This window comes from Phascolarctos cinereus, unplaced genomic scaffold (genome assembly GCF_003287225.1).
Source record: "Phascolarctos cinereus isolate Bilbo 61053 unplaced genomic scaffold, phaCin_HiC Scaffold_726;HRSCAF=1367, whole genome shotgun sequence".
Taxonomy (NCBI): domain Eukaryota; kingdom Metazoa; phylum Chordata; class Mammalia; order Diprotodontia; family Phascolarctidae; genus Phascolarctos; species Phascolarctos cinereus.
The window spans coordinates 424,905,905-424,924,842 of NW_027556098.1; the positions used below are offsets into that span (position 1 = coordinate 424,905,905).

The following is an 18,938-nucleotide window of genomic DNA, read 5'->3' on the forward strand; positions in this document are numbered from 1 at the left end:
ATTCTGCAAAATTGTGCTCATAAAGTGGATGAGCTACATAAAGGACCATTTTAACTCTTTAGGAAATAATTCAGGGGCAGCTAGGTGGCACAGTGGATAGAGCACTGGCCCTGAAGTCAGGAGGACCTGAGTTCAAATTGGCCTCAGACCAAACACTTGACACTTACTAGCTGTGTGACCCTGGGCAAGTCATTTAACCCCAATTGCCTTTTAAAAAAATTTTAAAAATAATTCAGCAGGTTATTTTCTTTAGTGAATTATCAACATAGTTTCTTTGGGTGATCCAATAAATAAAATTATACACTCTGAATTTCAGACAACAAAGGAAAGTATAAGCCCAATTTTGTTTTCATTACGTTAGAATATGCTTTGACATTATTTACTTGTATATATAATGATGAGTGACTAAATTCAGAAAATTAAGTTTTCAGAAATTTTTATTTAAAATTTTTATTGTCAATATGATAACAAAAACACTCTAAAAATCATTTAAGGATACCGCAAAATTTAGATGACTGAGTCAGGCAGACCTGAGTTCAAATGTGACCTCAGATACTTACTAGCTCTGTGACCCTGGACCAGTCACTTAACTTCTCTCAGGCTCAATTTCCTAATCAAATGGGGACAATAATGATAACCTCCTAGGTTTATTGGGAGGAACAAATGAGATAGTATTTGTAAAGCAGTAAACTAGGTGGCACAGTGGATAGAGTGCTGGGCTTACTGTAAGGAAGACCTGAGTTCATAACCAGCCTTAGATACTTACTAGCTGTGTGACCCTGGCTAAGTCTCTTCACCCTGTCTGCCCCAGTTTTCTCATCTATAAAATGATCTGGAGAAGTAAATGGCAAACTGCTCTTGTATCTCTGCCAAGAAAGCCCCGAATGGGGTCACAAAGGGTCAGACATACTGAACAACAATAGGAAACCTTAAAGTGCTACATAAACATTGCTGTTATGACTATTATTATTTATTTATTACTACTGGCTTCCCTGTTTAGTGGTGCTTCTACTACCTCTTTTAAGAATATTGGAAGAACCCTTCGACCCAGCAATAGACCTTCTAGGGCTATATCCCAAAGAGATCATACAAATGGGAAAAGGACGCACATGTACAAAAGTATTTATAGCAGCTCTTTTTGTGGTGACAAAGAATTAGAAATTGAGAGTATGCCCATCAATTGGGGGATGGCTGAAGAAGTTGTGGTGTATGCACGTAATGGAATACTATTGTGCTATAAGAAATGATGAGCAGGCAGACTGAAGAAAAACCTGGAAACACTTCTATGGTCTGATGCTGAGTGAAGTGAGCAGAACCAAGAGAACGTTGTACACAGTAACAGCCACGTTGTGCGATGACTAACACTGATAGACTTAACCCTTCCCAGCAATACAAGGATCTAAGACATCGCCAAAGGCCTCCTGATGTTAAATGCTATCCACATCCAAAGAAAGAACTATGGCGTTTGAATGCAGATCAAAATATACTATTTGCTATTTTTTTTTCTTCTGTTGAGTTTTGTTTCCTCTTTCTGATGGTTCCTCCTATTGGTTCTAATTCTTCCTTACAACATGATTAATGTGAAAATATGTTTAATAGGAATGTATATGTATAGCCTATATCAGATTGCGTGCAGTCTTGGGGAGGGTGGTGGGGAGGAAGGGGGAGAAAAATTTTAAACTCAAAAGCATATGGAAGTGATTGATAAATCAAAATAAATTAATTAAAAAAAGAATATTGGAAGAGTATCCAAATTATGACGTCATGAAGAATCAGACACAACTGAAATGTCTGGACAAACAGCAATGACAAATCCAAATTAATAGATTGTCACTAATTTTATTAGATCTTTTTACTGCCTGAGGGGTCTGTCCAGTACCAAGTTCCCTCCCACCACCACCACAACAGGGTCAAGCAGTGGCATGTGCCAGGGACCCCCCCTCTCCCCAGCTCCCTCAGATGGATGACTGAATGGATGGAGAAGTCAATGAATACATTATTGAATGGATAGGTGAATGGATGGATGAGTGAATAAATAAATGAATGGATGGATGGATGAGTAAATAAATGGATGTATGGATGGATGAGTAAATAAATGGGTGGATAGATGGATGGATGAGTAAATAAATGGATGGATGGGTAAATGGATGAATGAAAAGGCATTCATTAAAAATAGTATGAAGCACTTATGATAAGCCACAGAGTAGGGACATAAACATATAAGTGAGACAGTGAGAAATTCAAGGAGCCAAGAGCTGCATATAGGGGAGTGATGGTCAGGGAAGGGTAGTTTGTGCCTGGGATAGTGGGTGGAACAATAAGGCAGTCTCTTGTGAAATCCATTCCACAGATAATGATGGTGATGATTTTCAGTTCTCAGAGCAAGAGGAGGAAGGGAACTGGGGGACAGGGAGCAAAGGAGTAGTGCTTATGGAGAGACAAGGCTGCAGGTACTAGTTACATTTAAGAACTTGCCTAAGAATTCATTGAGGAGTAATGGAGGGATGGGGGCAGTGGGGAGGCCTAAGCCTGGCCCTGAGGCCTGAGCATAGAACTTTGGGCCCTCGATGTACCCCTCACCCTGATGGTGCCGAAATCAGAGACTTATATTCTTTTGGGCTGAGGGTATTTCATTACCTTCGCTGGGTGACCCATGAATGAATGAGTGAAGTGAGTGAGTGCATGAATGAATGTATGTATGAACGAGTGAGTGAACAAGTGAATTAATGAATAACCTTTATTAAGTACTTACTGTTCCAAACTAGGGCTATAAATACAAAAGTGAGATAGCTCCTGCCCTCAGGGAGCTTGCAGAAGAAAGCATACATAGGAGAGGGGTGGCCAGAAAAAGGTTGTGTATTCTGGCAAGTCAAAGAAAATGGTGAGTGGAACAATATGGCAGTCCAGTTGGCACACCCTTTCAAGAGGTGGAGTTGATTTGATCTCGGTTTCCAGAGCTGGAGGCAGCTGGAAGCTGGGGGGAGTGTGGAAAATGTGGTTGGGGTTGTTGCTTCTGTAGCACTCATCAGGGTGTGGACATCTATGTGACAGCAGAATAGCATTGGAGTCCGTTTAAACAGGGATTCACGTCTGTGAGAAATAGCAATTTTTCATTTTCACAAAAAGTCGCCTGAGAAATGCAACCTAGGGGTTAGGGGGAAGTTGAACAAGGGAAACCATAAATTGGAATAAGAAAACATAATTGGTAGGTGAATAGACTAACCTCCTGAAAACCGGTTCTGAGGTTGGGTATAGATTAACATCAAAAGGGGTGTTCCCAAATAAGAGCCTGGTCCCGGAATTGTGGGGAGTGGGAGATGTAATTGGGGGTGGAGACACAGGTGGGGAAATGAGGCGCTGCGGATGGGCTGTAACCCCTATAGGACCCAGCCAATGGGGAAACGGAGGGAAATTCGAATGGGGAAAAGGGAATAAAAGGTGTGCTCCCACATGTGGGACGCCCAGCCTTCCCAGGCTGTTAAAGCTTCTTCCTGGTTCATACAGTGGGCTCGTGGAATTCGTGGTGAAGCTAACAGGAGGATGAGGCCGCATGGTCCTGTGGGGACCCTTTGGGCAGAGGCCTCCGTGGGCGGTCACTGCTCTCCTTGCAGGCAGATACGGGACGCTTGGTTATTGCTGAAGATGCGGTGAAATCGTGGGGTGTTGGCCCCATCAGCCCAGCAGGCTCTGCCGCAGCGCCCCGTGGGGCACCGCGGCCAAGGAGGAATGAAACCAGGCAGCTGAGCGCTCGCTGTGCCAAGCGCTATCTCCCCGGGTGCCACTCAAGGAGCTGACGTTCTTCTTTCCTCAATTTTATCGTTTCTTATTCTGAATTTAAACAGACAATAAAGCTAACATTTCATGTACCGAGTGGAAGAAAGGGCATCCGCCTGAATGGCAGGTCTCTGGGCGTGCAGCCTGCTTCCCTTCCCGACGTTTCCGAGTGACCGCCCCCAGGAGCAGGTAAGCGGTCAGTGTCGATGAGCTTTAACCGCGGCCTGGCTGGCCCCGAGATGCGGCCGTAACAAAGAGCCCGGCGAGCTCTGTTCCTGGGGGCGCACACTGCCCGGGCCCCGGGGCTCCCCGAGCCCCCAGCAGCTTCTCGATAGCCCCGGTCCCTCCGCTTGTGCCGGTGCGGCGTCCCTGACACTCACGCTGCGGGGTGGAGTGCCCTAGGTCCGTCCGTGCTGGTCTGGCCGCAAGTGCCCCGTGGGCCGGACTGCCGGACCCCAAACTCCCGGCCTCCTCTCCTGGGCTACCGAGGAGCAGCCTCTGCCCTAACATGGAAGAACAGACCCCCGGGGAAGCGGGAAACATCGCGGCTGTGTGGGCCTACTGCGTGCTGGCACGGAGCCAAGAAAGCGCTTTACAAACGTGATCCTGTGGGCCGCTCCCAGCAAGCCTGGGAGGGGGTGCCATTATGTCCCCCAATTTACACATGGGGAAGCGGAGGCAGGCAGCTGTGAAGTGACCCGCACTGGGGCCCACAGCTCGGCAGTGTCTGAGGTCACATTTGAACTCGGGCCCTCCTGCCCACCGGCCTCATGCTTTGTGGCCCGACGCGCCCTCTGGCGGCCCGCGCCACAACTGCACAGACGGGAGGGACGAGAGGCGTGAGGGGCACGTGTTGGGGCTCCAGGGCCATTTGCGCCCCTCGCCCCTCCCCTCTCCCTCCTTCTCTTCTCCTTCTCCCCAACTTGGACGCCCCGCCCGCCCAGGGCCCGCTCCCGCCTCCCAGGGCCCGCCTCGCTCATTGCGCATGCGTAGGAAGCTTCTGGACTACAATTCCCAGAGAGCCGGGGGGGGGGGGTTCCAGTTGCTCTGGTGTCACTTCTCTGCTGGGGTGCTGGAGCCTGACGTAGGGAAGAGGCAGCGGCAGCTTCAGGAGGTGAGCCCTGTGACGTCATCGGCGGACGGGTGTGGTTGTGTGTCCACGTGTGGCCGTGAGTAATTGTCCACTCTTGTGTGTGTGTGTGTGTGTGTGTGTGTGTCTGTCCTGTGCTTGTGGGTGCGATCGCGGGTAACAGCGTGTCCTTGTGGTTGTGCGTCCGTGTGCGCGACCTGGCTGACAGTGTGTCGTTGTATTTGTATGTTTGTGGGTGCGACCGTGGGGACAGCGTGTCATTGTGGTTGTGTGTCCGTGGGCGCGACCTGGCTGACAGCGTGCGCTGTGTCACTGAGATCGTCTCTGCCCTGTGGGTTCTCGTGGGGGTGCGTGTCCATGGGGGTGCTGGCAGCGGCGCCCGAGCCGCTCCCTGTCCCCAGGTGGGCACGAGGTGGGGTCCGTGCATCTCTGCCTGTGCGCAATGTCTCGGACCTTGGAGGCGCCCGCTGCCCCAGAGGACCGATGGACCTGTGCGCACGTGGCGGGGGGACAGCTGCCCAGCTGCCAGGCGTCCCTAGTTACGCTCCTGCTCTTTAGGGAGGCTTTTCCCTCTTGTGACCGTGGGTGAAGGTGTGGCCCCGTGAAATAGGGCGGTGGACTTTCATTGGTTCCCCCCGAAGGCAAGCTTTGAATTCCTGTGTCACTCCCTTCCCCAGTAAACCCCAGGGGCTCCCCACCACTTCAGAGGCAAACACAACATGCTCTGGCAGGGACCCCTGCTCCCTTTCCAGGCTTCTTCCCCTCCGCAGGGCCTCACTCCACGTGCTGACTCCAGCCCCTCCCTACCTTCTGCAGGCCTCTGGGGCGTCTTCCCTCCAAGAGTGACTCCCATGGTGGGCTCGGGGGCAAGGACTGGACCTCGGGGTCTAGCTCATGAACACGACCGACTGCCCCCACTCACGTCCCCCTCAGCCAGTCACTGCCCTGGGCACCCTGGGTACCAGGAAGGAGGCATCTTCCAGGAGAGCTGCCGCCCTCTCCTTGCCCCGCTGGTCATCCTTGGAGCTGACCCTGGCGGCCCCACCCTCCCACCAACGATCAGGCTTCAGCCTCTCGGAAGGGACAGCGCCTTTGCCGCAGTTCACGCTTTGTTCGTCCCTCTCTCTTCTCACCGTCCGTGGTCAAGCCTCTCGCTGCCTCCGTACTGGACCGAAGCTGCCCTTCCAAGGCCAAAACAACGAATTTAGGGCAACGCTAACCCTGAATCCCTCTGTGCCTCCGTGGGGCTCCCAGGCCCGCCCACCCAAGGGTACCCAGCCCTTTACCTCCGCTCTGCTTCGCTCGGTTCACCTCCAGATCTGTTCGGTGCCCGCAGGCCCCCTCTCCCTCCCCCTTCCCCCTCCCCCGCCCTCCGGCCTCCTTCCTTCAGCCTTCACTTAGACTGTAAGCCCCTGGAGGGCAGGGATATCGTTTCACTGTACAGGGCACGGTGCTTGGCGCTCAGTAAGAGCGGAATAAAGGCTTTTTCATGCAGGCGTTCACGATGGTGTACCTTCTTCTTGTTCTGCTCACGTCCCTTTGCATCAGTCCAGGAGTCTTCCGCAGCCGCTCCCAATTCTTCCTGGCCATTGCTTCTTAGGGCCACTTTCGGTTCCTGTCACTGCCACACTCCGCTTGTGGACGGACGTCTGCTGCTAATCTACCCTTTGACCAGCTGCCGCTGATTTCTTACTTGCCACGTGTAGCAGTCCAGTGTGGACCCCGTTGGCCTCTCCTACCGCAGAACGTGTCCTCCTTCCACGGCTCTTACGGGCTTCTCTCTCGTGGCCTTCCTCCTGACCCTTCTCAAACCCTACTTGAACAGCCTGGAGCTGGTGGCCTGCTTCCAATCTCCCCGCTCCACGCCGTCCTCCCCTGGCTTCCCACCGACAGGGCTAGAGCATCCTGTGGTTGGTCACGCCCCTTCCGCTGACCTCCAGGACCACCAGCTCCACATCACTGCCACCGAGATCTCAGAGTGTCTGGCTGTCCACGCTCAGCCATCTTTGGGGGCTGCTTTTGTCTCCAGGATAAAGGACTAGTGCCTAGGCTCGGCATTTGAAGCCCCTCACGGTCTGGATCTGTCCCATTGCCCAGAGGAAGACACATCTGTCTTTGGCGCCTCATCTGAGGGGAGCTCCTGGAGAGCCGGGGGGCATCACCTTCTCATTTAGTGCAGGACTTGCTCTGGAGGCGTTAACTGTGTAAGCACTCCTTCATTCGTGCCTGCAAGGCTACCTGTTCTCCCCTCGGCCTCTTGGGATCCTCAGCCCCTTCCAGGTGCAGCCCCAGCATCACCTCCTCCAGGAAGCTCTCCCCCAGCCCCGAGAGCACATCACACCTACTGGGAACGGGCCTATCTCTGCCCATACTGTGACTCCCCTTGGCAGGCAGGGACTGTGTCTCTCCTGTCTTTGTGCCCTGGGCACCCTGCCCCTGGTGGGGACTTAAAAGAGGATGCAGAATTGGACTGAATGGGGGGTCTCTCTCCTGCACCTGCACCCTCCAGTTAGTACATCTGCCCCATGAGTCCCTGATCCCTGCATGTCTCCCCCCTCGGTCTCTCCTGAGAAGCCTGGCACTGGGAGATGCCAGGGCTGCTACTGTGATATGTGTGTACATGTCAGTATGTGTACATGTGTGTGTTCCCACATTTATGTGTGTATGTGTATGTGTGTGTATCTGTATTTATACATTTGTGTGTGTGTGTTTTCACACATTTATGTGTGTATCTATATTTTACATTTGTGTGTGTGTGTATGTTTTTGTACTTGTGTGGAGGGCCTGGGAGGTGGGTCACTACCCGGCAGGCAGCTGGTCCTCACCAGGCCGGCAGGGGCTAAAAGGCTGGTTCTTTCCCTGACAGAGGCTCTTCTCTCCACCCTCAGGTCTCAGGTCTCATGGCTCTGAATCTCCTTCTTCCCCATGAGGGAAGCCTGGAGGAGGATGGCGGGTCCCCCAGGGACCCCTTGGCCCCAGACCAGGTGAGTCGGGGTCTCCTCCTGCCCCAGGACTGTCCTCCGGGCTCCCAGACCGCTCTTTGCTGCCCCTGAGTCCTCAGGGGCTTCTTAAAGTTGGTGGTCAGTCATGAGAATTACCATAGACCAGGCTGGCCAGCCCCTGGGCTGCAGGCCTGGCTCAGAGGCCTCCTTCCCTGAGGTCATCTGGTCCAGCCTCCAAGAAGAGGGTTCCAGCAGAGCCTGCAGACCACCCGTTGCCTCCCCAGTTTGCTGTAGGGCATAGGGCCCCTGCCTCCCCCAGATCCACTTCCTCACCATCGGGGGCCCTTCTCCCCAGGGCTCCCAGGGCCATGTCTGGGCTGAGAGGAGTGTAGATGGACAGTTGGAAGGGTTCTCGGAGGGTGTCTGGTTCAAGCCCCTGGTTTTAGGGTTAGGAAACCGAGGCACAAAGCCTTGCCCACAAACGCCCACCTCCTGCTGCCTTTCCCCCCTCCTCCGGGGTCCAGTGCCCCCCGGGCCAGCACGCCTGTGTTTGGTGTTGCAGGAAGTGGTGTCGTTCAGGGACGTGGCTGTGGACTTTACCGAGGAGGAAAGGGGGTGCCTGAGCCCTGCTCAGTGGCAGCTCTACAAGGAGGTGATGCTGGAGAACTACAGGAACCTGGTGTCCCTGGGTAAGGCTGCCTCCGCTGGGCCCAGGGCTGGGGGGCATCTTTTCTGGTCCAGGCCTCCAGGATGGTGTGGCCTCTGGCCCTCTCTTTCCTGTCCCCACAGACCCAGCAGAGGCTGCCTAGGCCAGGGGCTTCTTGGCCCTTTGGTGGGAGGGAGACGTGGCTCTTCCCTGGCTGTTGGTGCTGCCGAGGCTGTTGGGGAGACCCTGCGGTGGTCAGTCAGACAGTAAACATTTATTAAGCACCTGCTGTGTGCCAGGCACTGAGCCAGGCACAAGGGTCACAAAAAGAGGCAGAAGCCAGTCCCTGCCCTCTAACAGCACACAGTCTGATGGGGAGACAAGTAAACAAATGTGTCCCAATGAGGTCTAGACAGGAAAAGCCAGAAGAGGGCTGGCTAGGGACCAAGTGTTCTGGGGTCATCACCTGGAGCCCCTCCTGGCCTCCCCACCGTGGCACATGCTGGACGAAGCCTTTGCTGGTCCCTGGAGCACCAGGGCCTTCTCTCCTGGGGGATGTCGCTCCTCTTATCTCTGTCTTGTTTGTTCGGAGCCGCTTGTGCTCTGCCCCAGACAGGCAGGTAGCACAGCTCCTGGCACCCCTGAGTGCTTGGCAAGGGTTTGCTGACTGACTGACCCCTTCTCTCCAAGAATGGTAGGAAATCCTTCATTTCAGTTGTGGGGAACTTCCCGTGGGGGTCTTTCATCACAGGTGCTCAGAAAAGTGGCCAAGGTGGGTTGGGTGTGGCCCATTCTGGGGGACTTCCTTTTCTGGGTATTTGCCCACCATTGCTTTGAGGGTCTGGAATTTCCTGGGCATCAAAGTCAGGCTTACTCTTGGATGGTTGGCAGGCCCCATTCTCTGCCCACTGTCCAAGATCTTTCCTGTGTCACAGATGGCGGGTCAGCGACCACGCTGTCCAGTCTGGGGGCCGGGGATACAGTTCATCATGCCCAGGGAACTTGGGTCCGTCAGGGCAGGTCCTTCCTTTCCAGGCCTTCCCCTAGGCAGAGAAAACAGGAGGAACAGGGGCCTTGGGTCACTCTGCACTGTCTGCTGGCAGTCATGGTCCTGCAGTGGCCCACTAGGGTGTGGGAAGTGGAGGCAGGAAGCCCGCTGAGCAGCTGTGGCTCAGGCAAGTCATTCCAGCTCCATGCAAACCTCAGCTGCAGTTGTCATCATTGTGTGATGCCATGGTCTCCTGGATCAGTGGGCAGCTGGGCCCTGAGCCTGGCATGGAGTCAGGCTTCATCTCTCTACCAGCAAATGAGACAGTCTGTGTAAAGCATTTTGCGAACCTCAGACATCCACATCAATGTTTTGTTGTGTGCTCAATCTTTGCAGTCATGTCCAATTCTTCCATGGCCCCATTCTTGGCAGAGATACTGCAGTGGTTTGCCATTTCCTTCTCCAGCTGATTTTACACAGAAGGAAACAGAGGCAAACAGGAGGAAGTGACTTGCCCAGGGTCACACAGCTAGGCTAGATTTGAACTCTAGGTGCTCTATGCACTGTGTCCCCTCACAGCCCCTAGGTCAATGTTAGCTTTATGTTATATACAATCCACCCCAAGCAAAGGTCTCATCCCTTCTTAGACTCCTTTTCCTCTCAATCTTGTTCAAAGGAGCCCCTCCCCTTTTTGGTTGGCTCCCCTACCCCACCAGCCTTCCCTTGTTCTGAGCTTGAGCACCCTTAATACTGCCTTCCCGGGCAGTGCTGCCCTCTTGTGTTCATTGCTTGCGTCTTCTGAACGTTGCTTTATAGAAGCTTGGTGGGAGAGTTCTTTGTGCAGCCACATCTCTCTAGACAATTCCTATTTTCCTCCTCGCTGGCATTTCCCCCTTTTTATCTCAGAATTTCATTCTTGAGCATCTTCTGTCCGTCCTGGGATAGCTTTCCCCAGAGAATTTTCCCCAGAACCTATTGCATTCTGCTTGTCCGCTCCACCTGCTTGGTGAACTCTCCCTTTCTCTTGTCTCCCTCCTGAGCCCTCCTCCTACTCTGGGTCTTTTCTCTACCCTCTTTGGTCCTGCTTAGTCCTTGGGCTATCACTTTACAGCGAGGAGGATCCGGAGCGGCCCTGGAGTCCTGCAGCATTTTATCGTGGGGAAACATCCCCCGGGCTCATTGGTGGGGATCCCATTCCTCTTTGAAGCTGGAGGGAGAGCTTGGATGTTCCCTGGGCCAAGAGAGAATCCTTCTCACTTCCTCAGTTTCCCTCAGATTCACCCCTAGGTCTTTGTCACTAAGCCAGTTCTCTAAGTCAGTGGTGTCAAACTCAAATGGAACTGATCCCTGCTGGCCGTGTCTTGACTTAGAAAACCACAAAATACCATTATCTGTGATAGTGCCTTATTTTTATTTACTTTCTTAAGCATTTCCAATTCCACTGATCTGGTTCAGACTGAACTGGAAAGCCTGCCTGGACACTGACCCCCAGCTCTGCACCCCTCCACGGTATCCTGCTTTCTCTTTCCCTAAAGTCCTTCCTTCTCTCATCTCCCTCAGAAGCCAGAAGTAGAATCTGCCCCAATGCCTTCATTTTACATTGGTGGGAACTGAGGCTGGGTGAGGGATTTATCCAAGGTCACACAGCAAACTTGGCCCAGATGGGCTGGGAAATGAGGTTCCTTGAGTCCCTGCCCAGGGCTTTTTTGACAGTCTTAAAATACCCGTCATTCTCCCCGTTTTGGGAACATAATTGAGCCGTTTTGTTTCTGCTGGACTCTCCTCTCAATCAGGCATTGCCCCTAAGTTCCCTGACCTCATTTAAACAAGAGGAAACTGGGCCCAGAGTGGGGCTGATTTCCCCATCCCCCGAGAGCTTGAAGGAGAGGCTGGAGGGTCAGGGAGGAGGCGGGTCTAGAGGACATGCTCCTTTGGAGGGAGGGTGGATGGGATGGTCCTGGTCTCCTGAATTCCACCCAGAAGGGTTCAGTTCTGTGACTTTCCTGAGATCCCACAGGCAGATCATTTTAACCCTACTTAGGGCATTTTCCTCTCCTGATTTTAAAAATTGTGCCCTTGATTGATGTTTTTACAGTATCACCGTTCTGCCCTCTCCCAAAGGAAGTCTAGGAAAGGGGAATAAGCCATCCCCTCTGCCAGCCCCTTCCTCACCTGCCATCCACCACTCTGCGGTTGGCGCCGACTGCATTCGTGGGGCACGCTTTCTTCAGTGCCACAGAAGAGGCTGGTTCTGAAGGTCCCGTTTACAACTGACTGTCTGTAGCAGACTTTTTGTGGAGGCAGAGCAAAGAAAAACCTGGTGGATGTCCATCACAATGAAAGAGAGGCATTTTTAGAGAGAGAGGAAGGCAGTTGGGACCAGGAGGTGAAGGGCTTTCGGTGCTGGGTGCCAGGCAGCTGGCACGCAGTGATTAGGGCAGGTGCAAGCACACCTGCCCTTGAGAAAAACCACTTTGGCAGCTGTGTGGAAGGTGGACAGGGAGGACTGGAGAGCCTCAAGGCAGTAAGCAGACCTAGACCAACATGTCACACCACGTGGTGGTGCCCGTTCCACATGGACAGCTGATCAAGAGGTCAAATCATTTTAAAAGTGGCAGAGAATGGAAAAGGGTCCCTTTCACATTTATGATTTGGGGAAAATAATTTTTTAAACAAAGGGGTAGGGTTGAACACAAGAGACAACCTGTACATTTGGGTTATGACTGGAGGATAAAAGTATCCATTGGGGGCCATCATTTTTCTGTCAAATATCTCTGATAGCGGCTCCTTTGAAGCTCCACCTCAGGCCTCTAAGGACTATTCCCCCACCCCCATACCTGCGGGCCCCCTGCTTTGCTTCTGCTTCTCAGAAGGCCTCCCTCCCTTCAGAGCTCAGCTCCCATTCCTCCTGATGTGAAATCCTTCTTGATCCCATTATCTGCTAATGCCTGCCCCCAGTTACTCTGTGTGTGTGTGTGTGTGTGTGTGTGTGTAGATGAAGTGGACATACTGATTCAATCTAAGCTTTGGAAGCAGGAACTGGGGTCTTTGTATCTCCGTATCTGAGCACCAGGTACATGAGCAGTTTTGTTGCTTTACCCCCAGACCCATGTGACTGAATTGCTGTAGGGAAGCTCCTATGAGGGAGCTCTGTCTATCAGACACCTGCCCAACAACACCTCCTCAGTCACTTGTAGTCCTGGGGAGTCCCCTGGGTCACACAGCTAGTGAGGGTTGCAGGTGGGACCTGACTCCAAGGCCGGCCCCCAGCATACCCTCTCACCTCAAATGCAGGAGGTACTTAATACATGCTTGCAGAATAATTGATTCTGACAGGTGTAGTCATTTGCTACCAATAGGTAAAACCTGCCTCTTCTCCTCCACCATCCAAGGGCGGTCACAGCTGAGCCCCCTTCCACCAGTACAGAGCTGTCTCCTTTTCTCCTGTGGGCAGGGCTCATAGAGGACAAACCAGACCTGGTCTCCTGGCTGGAACAAGAGGAAGAGCCATGGGCCTTGGACCTGCAGGGAGAGGGCCCCAGGAGCCCCTGTCCCTGGGGAGGAGACCCTTCCGCCCGGTGTCGAGGAGCCCGTGGATGTCACAGCCCCTCTGGGCCCTCAGGTATGGCCTTCTCTGAAGTGTGGGGTGGTGCAGGTGGAGTCTGGAGGGTCCCCAGGGCAGGTGCTGCTGGGGATTTACCCACCACCTCCCTGGTCTGCAAGGGTCGGGAAGTCCAAGGCCTGAGGCTGACGGAGACATCACTCTGTGTCTTCTGAGTGCACACACGGGATAACTCAGTGTGTGCCCTGGAGTGTTCACGTGCCCCCTCATCCTCAGTTTTCTAATTGGTAAAATGAGAGGCCTTTAAAAATGATCTCTGAATGCTGTTCTGCTTCTCAGAGGTCCCTGCCACCGCTGCCTGTCAGCATTTCTAAAGCCCAAGGCTCACCAGGTCACACCCTGCTCAGTGAGCTGCTGGCTCCCTGGGGTCTTTAGGATGCCATGACTCCTCTGTGACATGAAGGCCTTTCCCCAGATCTCACACGTCCCTCCTTGTCATGCCCTCTTCAGGCCAGCCGCACTGGCCTTCCTGCTGCTCCTCCCCCAGGGTCACATTGCCACGCCTTTGCACACAGCTGTACCCCATGCCTGGGATGCCCTCCCTCTTCCCCTGTGCCCCCTAGGAGCCCTGATTCCTCAGCTTATGTGCCACCTCCTACTGAAGGCTCAGCTAGATGCCCCAGTTGCCAGGGCCTACCCCACCTCCCCAAACAGCTTGGTATATTTGTCCACGTGTACATGTTCTCTTCCCATGGAGTGTAAGCTCTTGGAGGGCAAGGACCATTTCCCTTCTGGGTGTCCCTGTGCTGGCGCAGCGTGGGCCCTGAAAATGGGCTTATCAGTCAGTTGAGTGACTGGGCGATCGGTGGCAGCCAGGGTCATACCCTCCTTCTGTGATGAGCTGACCTGGCTGCCTCCCACAGTGTACTTTCCCCCCTCCCTTGGGGGGCTCCTCCTGCCCACTGGGCCAGCTCCCTCTGACCAGCCCCCTTGCCACGTCTCTCTCATCACTTTCTAAATGGAAAGGGCCCATGCAACGGCTCTCCTCATCAGTCCCGTTGGCCATCCCTTCATCCTCATCCCAGGGCAGACTGCTCCTTCTCCATGTAGTCAGCCACGTGGCTCAGTGGGGAGGGCACAGAGGTAGGGGTCAGCAGGCCAGGCCTGAGGCCTGGTCCCAGCCCTGGGACTAACCTGTCATGGCCACATTGGCCACCTCTTAACCTCAGCTTCTTCATCCCCAGAAAGAGAGGCTGCCCCTGGGTCAGTGAGGACACAGCAGACTGTCAGGGGCCTCAGAGGTCCACCCCAGAGTCCCCCTGGAAGACCCCAGTGAGGGCCACTCCCTGCTTCCTTCCTCAGGCAGCCCATTCACATTCTGGAGGCCTGAGCTGCTCCAAAGGTTTTCCATGTTTATAGGAAGGCAGGATTTGCCTCTTGGAACGTCTACCCATTGTCCTTATTTCTGTCTTTGGTGGCCAAGAAGACAAACTCTAATCCAGGGGTGGGGAACCTGGGCCTCAGGACCATATGTGGTCCTCTAGGTCCTCAAGTGCGGCTGTTTGACTGAATCCAAACTTCATAGAACAAATCCCCTTCAGAAAAGGATTTGTTCTGTAAAACTTGGACTTGGTCAAAAGGCCGAACTCAAGGACCTAGAAGGCCACGTGTGACCTGGAGGCCACAGGGTTCCCTGCCTCTGGGAATCCTTCATCCACATGGCTGGGCCTCAGATACTCAAAGACAGCTGCCGTGTCTTCTGTCCTTCAGACTAAATGTCCCTAGAGCTTTCAAGCTATGAATGAAGGAATGAGAAGCCTTTATTTAATGCTTAATATGTGCCCAATACTGTGCTAGGTCCTGGGAATACATACTAAAGGGAGACAGCCTGCCCTCATTCAAACATGTGGCCCTTCTCTGTCCTGGTGTCCCTCCTCAGGACCCACTCCTGGTCACCAATGCCCTTCCTCAAATGTGATTTCTTCAATTGAACCTCAAACTTCCAGTGTGGTCTGACCGTGGTCAGATATAGTCGGATACCAGGCAGCTTGGGGCACAGTGGATGGAGGCAGGAAAGCCAGAGTGCAAATCTGCCTCAGTGTGACCCTGGGCCAATCACTTAACCCCTTTTGCCTCAGTTTATTCATCTGTAAAATGAGTCGGAGAAGGAAATGGCAAAGGACTCCAGTGTCTCAGCCAAGAAAACCCCGAATGGGATCACCAAGAGTCAGACAGGACTGAAATAACTGATCGACAAAATGTGGGTAATATTAGCACCTAACTGCCAGGGGTTTCTTGAGGATAAATTGAGGTTTCACACACACACACACACACACACACACAAACACACGTATATATGTATGCATATGTATCTATGTATATTTCATATATGTATATATGTATCTTTCATATATAACTTTATAGATGTATGTAAATGCTAGCTGTGGTTACTGTTATTAGTAATAGCTAACATTTATAAAATACTATGTGTCAGGCAGTAACTACTTTACAAGTATTATCTCATTTGATAGCAGCCTCCTCCATATTGTTACTATTATTGCTGTTAGCAGCTCCGTAGACACCGTTCCTCTGTTAGTGTGCCCTACGCCTGCATTGGCTTCCTTAGCTGCCAGTTTTCTGTGGGTTAGCAAGATTCACGATAGTGGTAAGGGTGGGCCTTTGCCCTCTGAGGTCATTGGCGGCTTAGATTCAAATTCTTTTCCTTCTGAATTTTTTTTCAGCCTGGGATTCTAGACTTGAGAACCAGGAGGAGTCACTTGGAAGACAAAAAGGAAGAGGATTGTTGTGGACATTTGTGGACGGCCCTAGAAGGTGCGTTGTTCCCCAGGTCCCCACATTTTGGGAGAGTCCTTACCGGGAGGTCATGTTATGGAAACAAATGGGAAGCCTTGCAGGGGAGACTCCAAGGAAAGGCCTTTCCCAGGAAAAAGATCTCAGCCAGTCGACTGTCCTGGCACCCACTGCACAGGGAGACCATGCATGTACTGACTTGGGAAGGAGCTTTGGTCAGAGCATGCCCAAGCACCCAGGACTGAGGGCTCCTGATGAACATGGGAATCTTCCCCATGATCAGCAGAACAGAAATGAACCCTGTGATTTGGAAGAAGGTAGACAGAATTCTGGCAAGCGGTCACCTTGTATTCAAAATCAGAGATCTCATGGTGAAGAGAAACCTTATAAATGCAGGGAATATGGCAAGGCTTTCAGCAACCATTCAGACATCATAAATTGTGAGAGAACTCGAGAGACAGAGAAACCCTATAAGTGTAGTCATTGTGGAAAGGCCTTTCGGTGGAGCTCAGGTCTCACTAAACACCAGAAAACCCACTCTTGTGAGAGAGCCTGTGACTATACAGAGTTTGGGGAGGCCTTCAACCAGAACTCAGATGTTACTAAAAATGACCAACTTCAGAGTGGAAAGAAGCCATACAAGTGTAAGGAATGTGGGACCGCCTTCACTTGGCGCTCATACCTCATGGAACACCAGAGAACTCACACTGGTGAGAAACCTTATGAATGCAAGGAATGTGGGAAGGCTTTCAGTCAGAGCTCCAGCCTTACCAAACACCAGAGAATTCACACTGGAGAGAAGCCATATACATGTAAGGAATGTGGAAATGCTTTCAGGCAGAACTCACATCTTATTCGACACCAGAGAATTCACACTGGAGAGAAACCTTATGAGTGCAAGGAATGTGGGAAGGCATTCAGCCAGAGATCAGACATTATTAAACATGAAAGAATTCATAGTGGAAATAAACCATATGAGTGTAAGGAATGTGGGGCAGCCTTCAGTTGGCGCTCATACCTCATTGAGCATCAAAGAACTCACACTGTTGAGAAACCTTATGAATGTAAGGATTGTGGGAAGGCCTTTAGCCAGAATTCATCCCTTATTCAACATCAGAGAATTCATACTGGAGAAAAACCTTATGAATGTAATGAATGTGGGAAGGCCTTCAAACAGAGATCATCCCTTATTCAGCATTATAGAATTCATACTGGAGAGAAACCTTTTGGATGTAAAGAATGTGGGGCAGTCTTCAGTGGGCACTCAGGTCTTATTCACCATCAGAGAATTCACACTGGTGAGAAACCTTATGAATGTAAGGAATGTGGGAAAGCCTTTAGGCAGAGCTCTGCCCTCATACATCATCAGATAACTCATACTGGAGAGAAACCTTACAAATGCAAAGACTGTGGGAAGGCATTCCGCAGGAACACGGTTCTTACTGAACATCAGAGAATTCACACTGGAGAAATACCTTACAAATGTAAGGAATGTGGCAAAGCCTTCATCCAGAGATCAGCTCTTAATCAACATCAGAGAATTCATTACTGGAAACAAGTCTTACCTATGTAAGCAATGGAAAGGCCTTTGTCCAGAGAGAGAGAAACCTTATGAATGTAAGGAATGTGAAAAACCTTTAGGCAGAGCTCAGACCTTATTAACCTGAAGAAATAATGCTAGAGAGAAAAGTTGAGTGTTTAGTAATTAGAGAAAGCCTGATTCAGTTAGATCTGAGCCATTACTGAACATGAACTAATCAACGTGCATAGAGCCATGAATGTGAAAACTGCTTGTCATCTGGAGATCAGATCTTACTTAGAATCACAGAATTTACTTTGGAGAGAAACTATGAATGTCAAGGATGTGGTAAACCCTTCAGTCTTAAGAAGACTCTTAATCTGTATCAGAGAATTCCACCTGGTAGGAAAGCCTACAAATGTATGGAATATGGGAAAGCTTTCATTACTGACATCACCAAATATCCGAGACAGAATCCCTGTGAAGGTAGCGAATGTGGAAAAGCTCCCACTCAGAGGTCCAGCCTGCTTCACCATCAGTGAACTCATGCTAGAGGAACTTCCCTCAAATCAAAGTGATACAGAAGGAAAAGGTTCTGCCAAAGCCCGACTTCCCTTCCCCTTAGAACTTCAAGAAATGCACCTATTAAAGTGAAAGAATCACAGAGAGAAAAAGAAATAAATTCTCACAAAGAAAACTTGCAGAAAAATCAGCATAGAAACCATTGTAATGAGTCAATCAAAACAGAGTCCCAGTAGAATGCAAGAGTATTGCCTCTTAGAAATCCCACTTTTTCTGAAGATCACTGAGTGAGCAAAGAGAGAACCGATAGTGCTAATCCCATGAGTAGGAAGCAGACAGAATTGTCTTCAAGAAGGGAAGTAACTATTTGTTGAAATCAGGGTGCTGCAGATTAAGAACATTGGAACCAACAAGTCTGGGGTTGAGGGAGTGGGGGAACCAGGGCTCAGGAACCATGTTGTTATCTGGGCTGGGCAAGAGGAGCATAAAAGGTTCAGATCCCAGTAAAAGTGGCCTGGTCAGCCAAGACAAGCTGGGGAGGAGGATGTATGTATCTAAGGGCCAGTATGAGTGGATCATTTCAATGGGAAGAAATTACGGATGCCTAACACTTGCTTCACTTAAAAAGACAGGGGCCTGGGATCTGGGTGTGGGTTGGGAGAAGAGGTCGGGCAGGATCCTGGGGCTGGAGTGTTTCAAGCATGAGCTGCAGGTACCTTCTACTGATGCCCCCAACCACCCACCCACCACCACCAAAGGAGATAATCTAACTATTTAATGGAAGGGAAAACATATTTACTAGTAATAACCTTGAATATTAATGGTCTCTGACATCCAGCATCCCTAAGGAATTGACAGAACATCTCTAAGATTACAAGCCATGCCCTTCAATAAACTAGCAGGCAAAGTATATAGACACACACTGTCTACATACCATCACTGGGCTATTTGAAAAATCCAAACTCCTTAATAATCATAGAAATGCAAATGAGCCTAATCCCCAGGTGTCACCTAACAGCCCTCAGGTTAGCAAGGAGGGTAGAAGATGGGAAAATCAATGTCAGGCAGGGAGTGAGAAGACAGA

The 18,938-nt window shown here is 51.3% G+C and overlaps 1 protein-coding gene across 2 annotated transcripts; it reads left to right on the plus strand.

The window, feature by feature from the left end:
* Positions 1-4,810: 4,810 nt before the first annotated feature.
* Positions 4,811-18,772, plus strand: LOC110197792 (uncharacterized). Of its 2 annotated transcripts, none has more exons than XM_020971852.2 (5): positions 4,811-4,888; positions 7,753-7,848; positions 8,369-8,495; positions 12,895-13,062; positions 15,744-18,772. In XM_020971852.2, the coding sequence occupies exons 2-5, from the start codon at positions 7,765-7,767 to the stop codon at positions 17,384-17,386; spliced, it is 2,022 nt and encodes a 673-aa protein (XP_020827511.2). In that variant the 5' UTR covers positions 4,811-4,888; positions 7,753-7,764; the 3' UTR covers positions 17,387-18,772. The 2 variants fall into 2 exon arrangements, with proteins under 2 accessions (XP_020827511.2, XP_078002524.1); XM_078146398.1 differs by having other exon boundaries at positions 4,843-4,943.
* The last annotated feature ends 166 nt before the right edge of the window (positions 18,773-18,938 follow it).

What these genes read in the sequence shown, in the direction of transcription:
- LOC110197792 (XM_020971852.2), top strand. Translation starts at nt 7,765, where the DNA reads ATGGCTCTGAATCTCCTTCTTCCCCATGAGGGAAGCCTGGAGGAGGAT. An exon ending in ACCCCTTGGCCCCAGACCAG is followed by an intron (nt 7,849 to 8,368) that starts GTGAGTCGGGGT and finishes TTGGTGTTGCAG; the next exon opens with GAAGTGGTGTCGTTCAGGGA. An exon ending in CAGCCCCTCTGGGCCCTCAG is followed by an intron (nt 13,063 to 15,743) that starts GTATGGCCTTCT and finishes ATTTTTTTTCAG; the next exon opens with CCTGGGATTCTAGACTTGAG.